The 15,799-nt window shown below is 35.6% G+C and overlaps 1 protein-coding gene across 1 annotated transcript in view; it reads right to left on the bottom strand.

Moving 5' to 3' along the window:
- LRP1B (LDL receptor related protein 1B) overlaps window positions 1–15,799 on the bottom strand; it is a 2,178,569-nt gene that overhangs the window by 325,836 nt on the left and 1,836,934 nt on the right. Inside the window, exons 44-46 of the mRNA XM_086368415.1 lie at window positions 6,484–6,676; window positions 5,691–5,816; window positions 1,228–1,356 (exon numbers count right to left, since the gene is read on the bottom strand). Of these exons, the coding sequence (XP_086224541.1) occupies window positions 1,228–1,356; window positions 5,691–5,816; window positions 6,484–6,676 (448 nt within the window). The remainder of the gene's footprint in view (window positions 1–1,227; window positions 1,357–5,690; window positions 5,817–6,483; window positions 6,677–15,799) is intronic.

Below are 15,799 nucleotides of genomic sequence, written 5' to 3' on the forward strand. Positions count from 1 at the left end.
GCATATATGACCCACAAAACCACAAAATAGCAGCATACCCTTTACAGAAAAAGCTTGCTAGCCCCTTTTCAGACAAATATTATCTGCCTTCTAAGAAGATAAAAATAATGTGAAATATATTTTCAAGCCAATTCATAATATATTAGTATCACATAAAATGTAATTATTATCACATTTTTATATGCTTTAATATTTTCATGATGTACAGGACATAGCTATTGATTTTGGTAAATACATCATTTGAGGTAAATTCCCTAAGATTTAGTTACATGTTGATTACAGACAAATTACATTTAACTATCATTTTAGCCAAGGATGTTTACTCTGCAATATAAAAGAGTGAAAAAACTTCCTGTGAATTTCCCCAAATCCATCTTACTCTTGTTTTAACTTTCTTTGACAAGAAATAAAACAAAAGAGAAATACAGAAGCCAAATACAATTCCAGATATAGATACCTAAATTCTGAAGAGCATATAATACCAATACTATACAGTATAAGAATAAATCAGACTACTTTAGAAATATTCTAGATCAATTCTACCTCAACTATTAATGATTGCATAGATGCATGCTTTCAGGAACAACATTGTTGAAATGAAGGCAAGTAACAGTTGCTTACTATAGAGTCCAAAAGCCAGTTTATATTTCTATGGGAGAGGGAAAGGTTGACTATCATTTGCTGTCACCTACAGAGGCACAACTGGTGGAATTCCATACTTAATGGACACCAGGGCTAAAGCAATCAGCATTTGTACCTAAGGGCAATAGCCCTGGGATAATCCGAGAGGCAAAATTATTTAGAATGAATAAGACCTTGATATCAATACAACAATATACCATTGACTGATGGTGGACTTTTGCTGCAGGTTAAACCTGCAATATCCAGCCAATAACTAATACTTCTGACATCTTTAAATGTAAGCCTAAAACCTTTGCTAATGAAGAATAAATATGGAGCTCAAAAACAGGCTCCTGTGTATTTAAATTTATACTTCAAGCATGGAAACTATGAGGAAATTCTTCAATTAATATCATGTGTATTTGGGTAGGAAATAAGGTGCCCAATTTGAATAAGAACAAGCCAAATCAATTGTTAATCTACATGTTAATGAGAGGCAGTAAGAAAATCATACATACAAACCAAATGGAGACATTCATACCAAAAACTATAAAAATAATTGCAAACTTATCTCTGAAATGAGAAAATCACACACTGAAAACTTACCACAGTAGAGCAGTTTTTCATCTGATTTATCCTTACAATGAGGAATGCCGTCACAGGTGAGCTGATAATCAATACATTCTCCATTTCCACACTCAAATTCTGAATAAATATTGCAGGAAGAATTTTTAGCTGAAAGGAAAAAAGGTCAATATTTCATATAATAACAAACATTTTTGATGTCATAACAATTGTTTCCTTTAATCTTAATCATAAAAATAAACAAATTTGCTTATATAAAAATTAATAAAGGGCAATTGTTTATGGAATTCCTTTACAAAAAAAAATTAAGAGGGATGCTTTTATTGTGTTGTTTTCAAGCTCACTTTGCAAATGTTCATAAATTGCCTAACTTTATCTTTGTGTTTAAAGTATGGTATGGGGAAGGAGGAGGGAGGGGGGAGGAGGGTTCAGGATGGGGAACACATGTATACCTGTGGCGGATTCATTTCAATTAAAAAAAAAATAAAGTATGCTTGTGGATTTTGTTAACTATTTGGTGACTGTACAAGTGTGGAAAGAAGGAGGGGCTTAAATTTGGGTGACTATATTTATGCATCTTGCTTAGCACTTTATCCTAAAAATAAATGTTTAAGAAGAGCCAGTTAAATAAGCTCTGTACATACTGATAGTGTTTTTGTATTTTGTTATTCAAATCTCATATATTCTTCCATACACTGAAATTTTTCAGCATATAGAATTCTCATCTTGGATGCCTTGAATTGATTCATTTCACTGAAGTCTCACCTCCAAATGTCCTTCCTCTCCAACTACCTGCTGAAAAAAATCTCTTTAACAATTTCTATCACTCAGAAGTACTAGAGTTGCTGAAATTATTCTCTATAGAATAGACAGAGCCTCTTGTGCTATTTACATTGTGAGAGGTACCAGGGAGAAGACCGTCTCTTCCTGCCACATGTGATCAGTACCTACTCCTTGAAATGCATGGGAGTCTGTAGGGGGTGCTGGTAGAAGACCAAGATAAACTGAAAAGCACATGCAGCAGATGCTTATGGGCTCCAGTTAACCACTGCCCTATTGTCCCACTTCTAAGTGCCAGGATTCTTGTAAGAAATTTAAAGTCCGAGTTTTTTGTGATTTGACCAACTTGTGAGTACAAAACAGCCATGAGTACAAAGAAGCTTTTCTACAGCTAGATTTCATCCCTGGAATGCCAATATGTGACCTCTGTTTTAGAATGATCTCTCTTGGGGAAAATAGACATTTTTCAAAAATTTATTTATTTTTAATTGAGGATAATTGCTTTATGATATTCTGTTGGTTTCTGCCATACATCAACATGAATCAGCCTTAGGCATACATATGTCCTGTCCCTCTTGATCCCGCCTCCCACCTCCCAAACTATCCCACTCCTTTATTTTTATTCTTAAACAACTGATTTACTAGCAAGCTTTTGGAACACAAGGTTTCTGCTGCATTTTGTGCTGTCTGCTTGCGTATACTCAGTCTATTGGGCTTCCCAGGTGGTGCTGGTGGTAAAGAACCCGTCTGCCAATGCAGAAGATGTAAGAGACGCAGGTTAGATCCCTGGATCGGGAAGATCCCCTGGAGGAGAGCACAGCCACCCATTCCAGTATTTTTGCCTGGAGAATCCCATAGACAGAGGAGCCTGGTGGGCTACCACAGTCCTTAGGGTTGCAAAGAGTCTGACACAACTGAAGCGACTTAGCACAGCACAGCACCCAATCTACTGCTTGTAGAAAAACCATACAGGGAAAGTAAGTCATATTAATTATGTTGGAGGTAATTAGAATTCATTTATCTCTACTAATGCAGGAAATATAGTTTAACTTTATAATTTGCTATCAGTTTTTAGAATTTATTTCAGGAATATTCGATTAAACAGACACTAATGCTCTTTGAAGTTCCCAGTGTTTTGTTTCTTTATTATTCCTAGAATGTAACCATTTTTACAGAATATTTATATTTTCTCTATCTACCTATTAATGACTTATAATTTAACTTTTTAAATGATAGCAGCCTTCTCCAAAGTTAACTTTGTTTTTCTTGGTGCAGTCTAATTTCACTAGTCAGTAGCTAAGGTAGAATGCCATTTTAGAGGAAATAACAAGAAAATAAGAGTCTAAAAATACCACTCAGTTTAAAGAATTATTATCTTTAAGAAGAGTGCTGACTTACTGCCCGCAATCACCTTAGATCATGAACTGAATAAAATTCATCCATTTACTGAGAGTCCATTGGCATTCCTAACTTGTTTTGTCTATTTTAAACACATACTGTTTAATTTCTCATTTCCAGTGAAAAATAATTGCTATGATAGAAAATGTCATATTTTGATTTTATAATCATCATACCTTTGAGGAAAAGTTGATAATATTTATAGTAAATATGGTTTATTATGCAAAAAAACAAATATTGTATGAGCACAATTCTTATTTAGGTATGTTCATTTGAAGAAATAGTATTGAGTATTTTCTGCCTCTCTCTAGAAACAAAAACTGTGGTTCAGCTGTCTTCCATTCTCTTACAAGGTAATTGCTTCATCTAATTATATTTGCTATTCTTATTTCTGTTATGGGTGTTAATAAGGTTAGCAATGTCATGTAAAATGAAATTGCCTAATCTTTTTTCTCAAGAGTTATGACAACAAATGGTTTTCTCTCCTTTGCCCTCAAGTAGATGTTAGTAAATAACCTTTCACCCTTGTTGCCATTAACATTCATAAACTGCTCTGGGTGAACTAATTCAGATGTGGACCCCGATATTCCAGAAACATCATCATTTCCCAAAGATAGATTTGACAAGAAGAAGCCAAGAGTTACTTTTCAATCTCTCTGCTGGACCACAGAATTTCAATATGAATGCACAATGGATACAAGATACTTCTGTAAAGATTTGTCAGCTCTGAAGAATCCAGTATCACTCTGCAGTTCCACGTGAATACAACTGTGCTTGTTTTAACACTACAGTTTTCTGTCTGATTCATCCCCTCTCATCAATAGTGAGACGCAGGTGGCTTAGTAGGGACAGATGTATTTAATCTATTTTGCTGCAAGGACAGGAATCTACTGTCTACAAATAAGCCTTGCTGTTTTGACTAGAGGCATTGGTTTACTATTGGCCTGTAGTGACCAGTGAAAGCAACATGAGTGATTCTAATGCATGGCTAACACTCCAGGCTTACAGATGGCGTCAGATCCAGACAATTACAGCTGAAACCACAAAGGCAAACTGAAATGGAGAGTTTAAGCAATTGCTTGAGAAATTCCGGGAAATGTTAGGTAATGAAGAAACATTGGAATTTGTGGCCCAAATTATTGAAATTAACTGTCTACTGGCCAATTACATCACTCCCTTGTTTGCCTCAGCACATTCTTGAAGTCTTTTACTATTTTGCTAAGAAATGCCCTTTTGGATTATGTGCCAACACACAAAGTGAGAAAATATGTATATGTTCTTGCATTAGGTGTAGTAGTTCTCCTGGTTAAAAAAATTATGTCAAAGTGTTTGTATTAGAAAAAAGTTTCCAAGTGTACATGAATCCAAGAATCACACTTATTTGTATTAAAATAAAGAACAGGCAAAAGAGAAGATCCTTCTGGTATACAAAGACTGAAAGAAGACAAAAGATGTAACTGAAAAATACTTTCAGCTTATGATTCTTATTTTTATAATGTAGACATATCCAACTCTATTGATTTTCTAAGATGAAAGATATGAGATGAATATACAGATGAGGAGAAAAAAAAACTGAACACATCATAAGAGTTTACCAATTTTAGTTTTCCAAAATGCTTCTCTCCTGTCTTTCTTACTCACAACTAGTCTTGATGTTAAAGAGAAATTAACCCTTTTTATGTTGCTGGATAATTTTCATGACAATATTAGAAAACTTGAACCATTATTTACAGTAGAAACAGTTTGGGAAACTTAGCTGTTAATAAGTATATACTGTAATGGTACTAATTAAAGATTGTAATGCCTTTGGGAGGTATAAACATCACACAAGGCTGCAATGTTACATTTTTAATTAACAGTTCAGAAATGACTACAAATAAATTGTGTGAGACATTCTTTCTCATTTACATACTCTGACCGACTGTGAGTGGGTTCACTACTAAGCTACTGTCTGTACACTGGTTTATTTTGGCTTTAATTAATTTTGCTATTGATTGAATTCTTAAAGTCATAACTCCTAAGTTTTCAGATATCATTGTGTATAGGTATTTCTCCAGTTTACCCAACATCTTCCAGCCATAATCAGAGGATACAACATTTATCACTCTTTGGGTTATTATTACCTATCACATGGTGCTATACGTAGAATGGTAAACAGCTCTTCTTAGAATAGAGAGATAAGCCAACAGGGTCTCTAATAATGGAGAAGAGTACAACGTCAAACATATGCTAAAACAATTCCAATGTCCATGTGTGCCATTTTGAGCAGTTATGTGTCCCATCACATCTTAATTCTCTTTACTTACTCACACATCTGTTGTCTTCCAGCAATATTCGATCCCCTCTGCAGGAACAATTCACTCTGCCATTAGGAGTTAAAAGGCACAAGTCATGGCAACCTCCATTCAATAATGCACATGGAGAAAGTTCACCTGCAATGAAGAGGTTTTATTGGTGACATTTTATACTGAATTCCTGTACTGTGTTACTGTAGATTAGCAGTGAAATGTCAGACAACCTCAATCTCTCAAAATATCTCATGAACAAGGAAGATACAGGGCTTTTGAAAATCTAAAGATTCCAAATAATAAGTACATTGAAAAATATGTAACAAATCTCTACATTTTCTAACATATTTGTCATTCAATACACTGGTACCTCCAGAAACTACATAAATACTGCAAACTGCAATTCTGTAGGTATTTCAGTGATTAAAAAAAAAAAATTTAGGCCAGATGCAAAGCTTGTAAAACAAATATTATTTTCTTGAAAACAACTTGATTTGAATCACCAAAAATAAGAGGAGTGAGAAAGTGTGAAATAGATATCCAGAAACTAATAATTAAAAGTGAATCATTCCTCTGGCGATAAATTAAGAACTACAAAATTTCCATAAAATGTTCAATTTCAATATATTCAATGATCAAAGCATGAATAGTAGCCCCAGAAACAGTAAAAAAACAAAATCCAACTAAGTATTACTTATATATATATACTTATATATATATATACACACATATATATGTTTTTTTTTCACATATATATGTTTTTGAGAGATTATATCATTAAGGAATAAATTTGCTTTCTATGGTAACTTACAGCTATTGGTGTCATTAGCAACAGCTATGATACCCATTGGTTGATGTGGAATATCAGAACGAAGAATTTTTGTATCTCCTCCTGTGTACTTGTTAGAACGCAGGATAGCTCTTCTTCCCCAATCTGACCAGAAGATATAATTGTCATATACAGCCAGACTGAGAAAAGTTCCTGGCCCTGATTTGACAATCACCTAAAATAAAGTAAAATATCATATTTTTAAAAATGAAAATTTCTGCATATGTTTTTGCTCAAAAAAGATATTATTCATTTATTTTAATCAATTGAAATAATCAGATAAAAATACATTTCACTAACTGTATTAAGGTTTATTTTAAATATCATAACCATCCTTACCTTTTGTAATGTGCTTACTTAATATTTTGAAGTATATTTCTATTTAATAGTCATTCACTTTAAGCAAATGTGTACTTTTGGTGTTATAAACCAAAATCAAGACAAAAATATGAGATTAACTGTTATTACTATCAAATATTTTTATTAAGAAATCATTAGATATGTAGTAAATACTCATTAAGCTTTCAGAACTGTATTCAAAATACACAATACAATTTGATCCAGGTTATTCCTTTAGACAACACAAATGGATTTAACAGGTTATCCACGCATTAGAAATAAAAATTTAAAAGTAAAGACCAACAAGTTTCACTCAGACGAAGATGAAGTAAAAGGGACTAGATTTCCCTTCCCAATAAAACAACTAAAAAACTAACCAAAATATATAAAACAAGGCTTTTCAACAAATTGGATATCAGGTAAGAAATGACAGTGATTCCTGTGTAACAGGAACTAACCACGTGAGTCCCACAACCTCCAGAGTTTATAGCCTGAGATAGTGACCAACAGTGACACCGTGCAGAGGGACTCAACAGAGTTCAGGGAACTCTCTGAGCAAAAAGAACTAAGAGTGATGGGAGTTATCGGAGAGTGATATGGTTAGATCTCACCAGGCAGCGTGTCAGAGAAGAGAATGCAACAGAAAGGGAACTCTGGATACCTGCACAGGGTCCTCCTGGAGTATTCAGCCATGTACTAAGCACATTTGCCTTGATTCATGGACATAACATTCCAGGTTCCTATGCAATGCTGTTCTTTATGGCATCAGACTTTACTTCCATCACCAGTCACATTAACAACTGGGTGTTGTTTTTGCTTTGGCTCTGTCTCTTCATTCTTTTTACAGTTATTTCTCCACTCTTCTCCAGTAGCATATTGGGCACCTACTGACCTGGGGAGGTCATCTTTCAGTCTCATATCATTTTGCCTTTTCATACAGTTCATGGGGTTCTCAAGGCAAGAATACTGAATGGGTGAATTTAACTCAGATGACCATTATATCTACTACTGTGGGCAAGAATCCCTTAGAAGAAAGGGAGTAGGCCTCATAGTCAACAAAAAACTGAAATACACTTCTGGGGTGCAATCCCCAAAATGACAGAATGATCTCTGTTATTTCCAAGGCAAATCATTGAATATCACAGTAATCCAAGTCCATACCCCAACCAGTAATGCTGAAGTTCAACGATTCTATGAAGACCTACAAGATGTTCTAGAGCTAATACTCAAAATAGATGTCCTTTTCATTATAGGGGACCGGAACGCAAAAGCAGGAAGTCAAGAGATGCCTGGAGTAACAGGCAAATTTGCCCTTGGAGTACAAAACAAAGCAGGTCAAAGTCTAACAGAGTTTTGCCAAGAGAACACACTGGTCATAACAAACATGCTTTTCCAACAACACAAGAGAAGATTCTACACATGGACATCATCAGATGGTCAATACCAAAATCAGATTGATTATATTCATTGCAGCCAAAGACGCAGAAGTTCTATACAGTCAGCAAAACAAGACCTGGAGCTGACTGTGGCTCAGATCATGAACTCCTTATTGCCAAATTCAGACTGAAAATGAAGAAAGTAGGGAAAGCCAGAAGACCATTCAGGTATGACCTAAATCAAATCCTTTATGATTATACAGTGGAAGTGAGAAAGAGATTCAAGGGATTAGATCTGATCGAGAGAGTGCCTGAAGAAATATGGACAGAGGTTCATGACATCCTACATCCATGACATGTACAGGAGGCAGTAATCAATAAAAACTCCAAGGAAAATAAATGCAAAAAAGCAAAATGGTTATCTGAGAAGGTCTTACAAATAGTGGGAAAAGGAAGAGACGCTAAAGGCAAAGGAGAAAAGGAAAGATATACACACTTGAATGAAGAGTTCCAAATAATAGCAAGGAGACATAAGAAAGCCTTTCTGAGTGATCAATGCACAGAAATAGAGAAAAACAATAGAATGAGAAAGACTAGAGATCTCTTCAAGAAAGAGATACCAAGGGAATATTTCATGTAAAGATGGCACAAAAAATGACAGAAACAGTATGGACCTAAAAGAAGCAGAAGATATTAAGAAGAGGTGGCAAGAATACACATAAGAACGATACAAAAAAGGTCTTCATGACCCAGATGATCATGATAGTATGATCACTTACCTACAGCCAGACATCCTGGAATGTGAAGTCAAGTGGGCATTAGGAAGCATCACTAGGAACACAGTGAGTGGAGGTGGTGGAATTCCAGTTGAGCTATTTCAAATCCTAAATGATGAGGCTGTTAAAATGCTACACTCAATTTGCCAGCAAATTTGAAAAATTCAGCAGTGGCCACAGGACTTGAAAAAGTCAGTTTTCATTCCAACCCCACAGAAAGGTAATGCCAAAGAATCCTCAAACTACCACACAGTTGCACTCATCTCGCATGCTAGCAAAAGTAATGCTCAAATTCTCCAAGCCAGACTTCAATGGTACATGAACCATGAAATTCCAGATTTTCAAGCTGGATTTCAAAAAGGCAGATGAAGCAGAGATCAAATTGCCAACATCCACTGGATCATAATAAAAGCAAGAGAGTTCCAGAAAAGCATCTGCTTCTGCTTTATTGACTATGTCAAAGCCTTTGACTATGTGGATCACAACAAAGTGTGGAAACTTCTTAAAGAGATGGAAATACCAGAACACATGACTTTCCTCCTGAGAAAGTAGGCAAGTCATCTGAATGCAGGTCAAGAAGCAACAGTTAGAACTGGACATGGAACAACAGATTAGTTCCAAATTGGAAAATGAGTACATCAAGGCTGTATATTGTCACCCTGCTTATTTAACTTATATGCAGAGTACATCATGCAAAATGCTGGGCTGGATGAAGCACAAGCTGGAATCAAGATTGCTGGGAGAAATATCAATAACCTCAGATACACAGATAACACCACCTTTATAGAAGAAAGTGAAGAAGAACTAAAGAGCCTTTTGATGAAATTGAAAGAGGAGAATGACAAAGTTGGCTTAAAATTCAACTTTCAGAAAACTAAGATCATGGCATCTGGTCCCATCACTTCATGGCAAATGGATGGGGAAACTTTGGAAACATGACAGACTTTATTTTCTTGGTCTCCAAAATCATTGTAGATGGTGACTGCAGTCAGGAAACTAAGATGCTTGCTCCTTGAAAGGAAAGCTATAACCAACCTAGATAGCATATTAAAAAGCACAGACATTACTTTGCTAATGATATTACTTTGTCCATATGGTCAATGCTATGGTTTTTCCAGTAGTCATTCATAGACGGGAGAGTTGGACCATAAAGAAGGCTGAATGCTGAAAAATTGATGTTTTGAACTGTGGTGTGGAGAAGACCCTTGAGAGTCCCTTGGACTGCAAGGAAATCCAACCAGTTCATCCTAAGGAAATCAGTCCTGAATATTCATTGGAAGGACTTGATGCTGAAGCTGAAACTCCAATATTTTGGCAACCTGATGTGAAGAACTGACTCACTGGAAAAGACCCTGATGCTGAGAAAGATTGAAGGCAGGAGGAGGAGGGGATGACAGATGGTTGGACAACATCACCTACTCGATGTACATGAGTTTGAGCAAGCTCCAGGAATTGGTGATGGACAAGGAAGCCTGGCATACTGCAGTCCATTGGGTTGCAAAAAATCGGACGTAACTGAGTGACTGAACTGAACTGAACTGAACTAAGCACCTCACATGTGCATGAGGCATTCAAAAGGATTAGAGAAAAGAGTTTCCAAAATTTACATGGGTCCAAGAATCACATTTACTAAATTAAATAAAAGTTGGAAGAGTGTACAAGTAAATAGGAATAGGAAATAAAAAATCAGGGGAAATCAATGAAACTAAAAGATAGCTTTTTGAGATCAACAATATTAGCAATACATAATGAAGCAACAGTTAGAACTGGACATGGAACAACAGACTGGTTCCAAATAGAAAAAGGAGTACGTCAAGGCTGTATATTGTCACCCTGCTTATTTAACTTATATTCAGAGTACATCATGAGAAACACTGGGCTGGAAGAAGCACAGTTGGAATCAAGATTGCCGGGAGAAATATCAATAAACTCAGATAAGCAGATGATACCACCCTTATGGCAGAAAGTGAAGAGGAACTCAAAAGCCTCTTGATGAAAGTGAAAGAGGAGAGTGAAAAAGTTGGCTTAAAGCTCAGCATTCAGAAAATGAATATCATGGCATCTGGCCCCATCACTTCATGGGAAATAGATGGGGAAACAGTGTAAATAGTGTCAGACTTTATTTTTGGGGGGTTCCAAAATCACTGCAGATGGTGATTGCAGCCATGAAATTAAAAGACACTTAGTCCTTGGAAGAAAAGTTATGACCAACCTAGATAGTATATTGAAAAGCACAGACATTACTTTGCCAACAAAGGTCTGTCTAGTCAAGGCTATGGGTTTTCCAGTAGTCATGTATGGATGTGAGAGTTGGACTGTAAAGAAAGCTGAGTGCCGAAGAATTGATGCTTTTGAACTGTGGTGTTGGAGAAGACTCTTGAGAGACCCTTGGACTGTAAGGAGATCCAACCAGTTCTTTCTAAAGGAGATCAGTCCTGGGATTTCTTTGGAAGGAATGATGCTAAAGCTGAAACTCCAGTACTTTGGCCACCTTATGTGAAGAGTTGACTCATTGGAAAAGACTCTTGCTGGGAGGGATTGGGGGCAGGAGGAGAAGGGGACGACAGAGGATGAGATGGCTGGATGGCATCACTGACTAGATGGACATGAGTTTGAGTGAACTCTGGGAGTTCTTGATGGATAGGGAGGCCTGGTGTGCTGCAATTCATGGGGTCACAAAGAGTCGGACATTACTGAGTGACTGAACTGAACTGAATGATGCAGTGAGGTTTATTCAAGGAATACAGGTTTATTAGCATTTTTAAAGCCTATCAGTATAATTTATCACATTAACAGGCAAAATAAGAAATCCCTTAGAAATATCTCAATGAAAGCAGAGAATTTATTGGTTGGATCTAGCATCCATTCCTGACAGAAACTCAGACTGGAACTAGGAATGGAAATAAAACTAGGAATGAGACAGGAATAATCATTCATACTATTTCTACCAAACATTATCCTAGGGTTAATAGCCTGTATAATTAGGCAAGAAAACAAAATAAAAAACATTCAGATTGGGGATCAAATTCTTATCACCTAAGTCTCTCTTCACCAAGAATCATGTTAGGTCACTTTAGCCAGAATTTTCCCTTACCTCTGACATTTCCTCTTAGTAATTGTCCATCCACTGATGGCCTGTTTGCTTCCTGGCTATAAATGTCTACTTTTCCTTCTATTTATAGTTGAGCTCAGTCTCTGTCTTCTACTGCAAAACCCCACTGTAGTAATCTCTATATCTATCCTGATAGTTCTGAATAAAGTCTCATTTACCATTTTGACAAGTGTCATATATACTATTTTTCCTTAACACATTCAATGTAATACTACTGAGAAATAAAAAGGATGAATTATTGATGTATGTCACACTGTGCATAAATTTCAAAATAATCATGCTGAGTGAAAGAAGCGAGACAAAAGGGAGTATAAAGTATATGCCGCCATTCATATAAACTTCTACAAAATGAGAAATAATCTGTAGTAACAACAACAAAATAACAACAACAACAACGCTTTCTGGCGATAGAGTGGGAAGGAGTAGAGTGGGAACAAAAGGATTAAAAAGGGAAATAACAAAATCTGTAGAACTCATTAATATGTTCATTATCTTGATGTGGTGATGACTCACAGATTATGTGCACGCATATGTGTGTGAAGATTTTTACAATTTAAATATTTAAATTTTAATGTATGTAAATCATATCTGAATTTTTTTAAATAAAGGCCAGAAATTTTTAAAGAGTATTTTCAGAAATAACATTAAGTATATATGACTGCAACAGCATTTAGAAGGACAAAATCAGAAAATAGACATATTTGTTGTCTAGTCGTTTTTCCTTAACTTTTGCTTCTTAATCTAATCCATAAGGAACCTATCCAAATAGCTCCTCTGAACTCTGGAAAATCAGTGAATGATCTAAGGGATGGTTTAAAATTTAAGCATACCTCTTAGGTAAATGAAGTACTCAGATTTCTAGAAGAGAGAAACCAATATGAATTTTCTCTTCTAGCAAGGAGATGAGATATAATTTTAGTAACTGAATAGTAAACATGCAAAAGAAGAAGGAAAGAAAGGATGCTAAGCCTTAAAGAAGTGAAGTCTATAATAATTTGCCTCTAAGACAGCAAAAAGTTCAAAGAATACCTTTCAAGGCATTGATATAGATTATTTTGCTTGGTTTCATTTAGAAGAAATTTTTGTCTCCTTGTTGTGGACAAAATACATAAATGGTGATGTTGGAGCATATTTTGAATAAAGGAATTGGCTTTTCGCTTTTCAACATCACAATCAGGAGGGCTTGATAATCAACATCCAATTCACAGATACAGAATTTACTCAATTACCCCCTTTTTGGAAATCATTGTGTTATAACGGGAAGGGCTCAGCAGGCCCACATACAAATGGAAGCATGATCACTCTTGAGCAGAGTGGGTTTGGGGAAGATGCTTTACTTAAAAAAATGTAGCTTTTTCATCTTTATTATGGAGGTGATTAAAACATGTTTCAACAATTTCACAGGGCTGTTATAAGGATATATGCAGAAATGTTTTGACTATCTTATATTGCTGCTGCTAAGTCACTTCAGTCGTGTCCAACTCTGTGTGACCCATAGACGGCAGCCACCAGGCTCCCCCATTCCTGGGATTCTCCGGGCAAGAACACTGGAGTGGGTTGCCATTTCCTTCTCCAATGCATGAAAGTGAAAAGTGAAAGTGAAGTCGCTCAGTTGTGTCTGACTCCTAGCGACCCCATGGACTGCAGCCTACCAGGCTCCTCCGTCCATGGGAGTTTCAAGGCAGGAGTACTGGAGTGGGGTGCCATTGCCTTCTCCATCTTATATTGCTATATATATTATATTTGTCTAATTTACCTGTCATAGATAAGTTTAAATAGTAACTTTTGTAATTTGTGCCTCCAGGTCTACTATAAAATAGTTATTTTTATATAAAAATCAAGCTAAGAAAACTCAATAGGAATATTTTTGTAGAAATAAACAAATAAATTAGATTCTTTGGCCTTGAGATATTAAATATGTTAAACAGAGACCTGGATATATTACTTTTCCAGTAATCAGAAAAAATAAATAAATTATAAAGGAACTTTCACATGAATGATGACTACATGGGAATGATCCTTAAGAAACAAATACCCTTTGTAGTGCCACATATTGCCTTCTTAGGAATTAAAACATTCTTAGGGTTAAACCATTTACTAACCACTAAAAATTGATGTGATTTTAAGAAAACTGATAATCCTGAGAATGTGATAATTTAAAAAAATAGTCCTCTTTCACTACTCCATCCTATATCAAACTCTAAATTAGTATGAGATAATTAACAATGTCACCTTCCTAATTTCCAAAATTTTCCCTCATCCATTCTTAATTGACAATTACTCTCTTATAGAAACAATTCATTTTTATTCTGATTATATAAGTAATTTTTATTCTATAGGACAATGTTTCTCAAGTGGAAATGTACATACAATTCACTTTGAGATTTGTTAAAACTCATATTCTGATTCACTAAATTAAGATTGGAACCTCAGATTCTTCATTTCTAACAAACTTCCAAGTGTTGCTGAGGCTGCTGTTTGGGAATTCACTTTAAAAAGCAAGAATTATAAAACAGAGAAAAGCACAAAAATAAAATAAATAATAATCTTACCACACAAATCTAATTATTTATCATTTTGGATTAAATATATATATGTATTTATATTTACAAATTGACAGACACATGAGCTATCTAAAGTTTGTTGAGATTAAGTAAAATCAATTTTAAAAGTTTAATTTAAAAAAAGCAACTATATCCAAAATTTATTTCTTTTAAAGATGATAAAAAGATGTCTTTCTTGATCTGTCACGTATTAGAACCCTTTATTTTACAAAGGGACAAGAGAATTCTATAATGTTCTTCTGTGCTCTGTGCTCAGAACAATTTTACTGATCTAAGTGAAAGACACACTGCTGTATAATAGTGGTTTCACCCCTCCAAACACACACACACACACACACACACACACACAAATACAGACCATGGAAAACTAATGTTAAAATGGACTTTTTACCCTGTGTGCTGTGCTGTGCTTAGTCATTCAGTCACATCTGACTCTATGGACTGTAGCCCACCAGGCTCCTCTGTCCATGGGAATTCTCTAGGCAAGAATACTGGAGTGGGTTGCCATGCCCTCCTCCAGAGTTTTTACCCTATAGGAAATCTGAAAAGACTTATGATTCTTAGCAAATGTAAAAGTTTAATTTAACATTCCTCATTTGCATTTCTTTGGGAATAACATGTTACTCCATAGTTAATATTTCAGAAGTATAAAAGATCACCTAAAATAATGTTATGAACTGAATGTTTGTGTAGTACTGAAATTCATATGTTGAAATCTTAACCTTGTAACCCACCATGTGATACTTGTAGGTGAAACCTTTGGGAGGTAATTAAGTTAGATGAAGTCATGAGGGCAAGGGCCCTGTGATGGGATCCGTGCACTTATTGGAAGAAGGAAAGATCTCTCTTGTTCTTCATGGGAGGATATGCAGCAAGAAAGGAGCCACTGCAAGCCAGGAAGAAGGTTGTCACTTGAACCCAAACATGCTGGCATGCTCAGCTCAGATTCCTCAGCCAGAACCATGAGAAATGAACACCTGTTGTTTAAATCACCCAGTCAATGGTACTTTGTTATAAGGTGCACAAGTTCTAAGTCACTTCAGTCAAGTCCAACTCTTTGTAACCCCATGGACTGTAGCTTACCAGGCCCCTCTGTCAATGGGATTCTCCAGGCAAGAGTATTGAAGTGGG

This window comes from Bos grunniens, chromosome 2 (genome assembly GCF_055505025.1).
Source record: "Bos grunniens cultivar Pamir isolate PY7600 chromosome 2, Bosgru_T2T1.0, whole genome shotgun sequence".
Classification (NCBI taxonomy): Eukaryota; Metazoa; Chordata; class Mammalia; order Artiodactyla; family Bovidae; genus Bos; species Bos grunniens.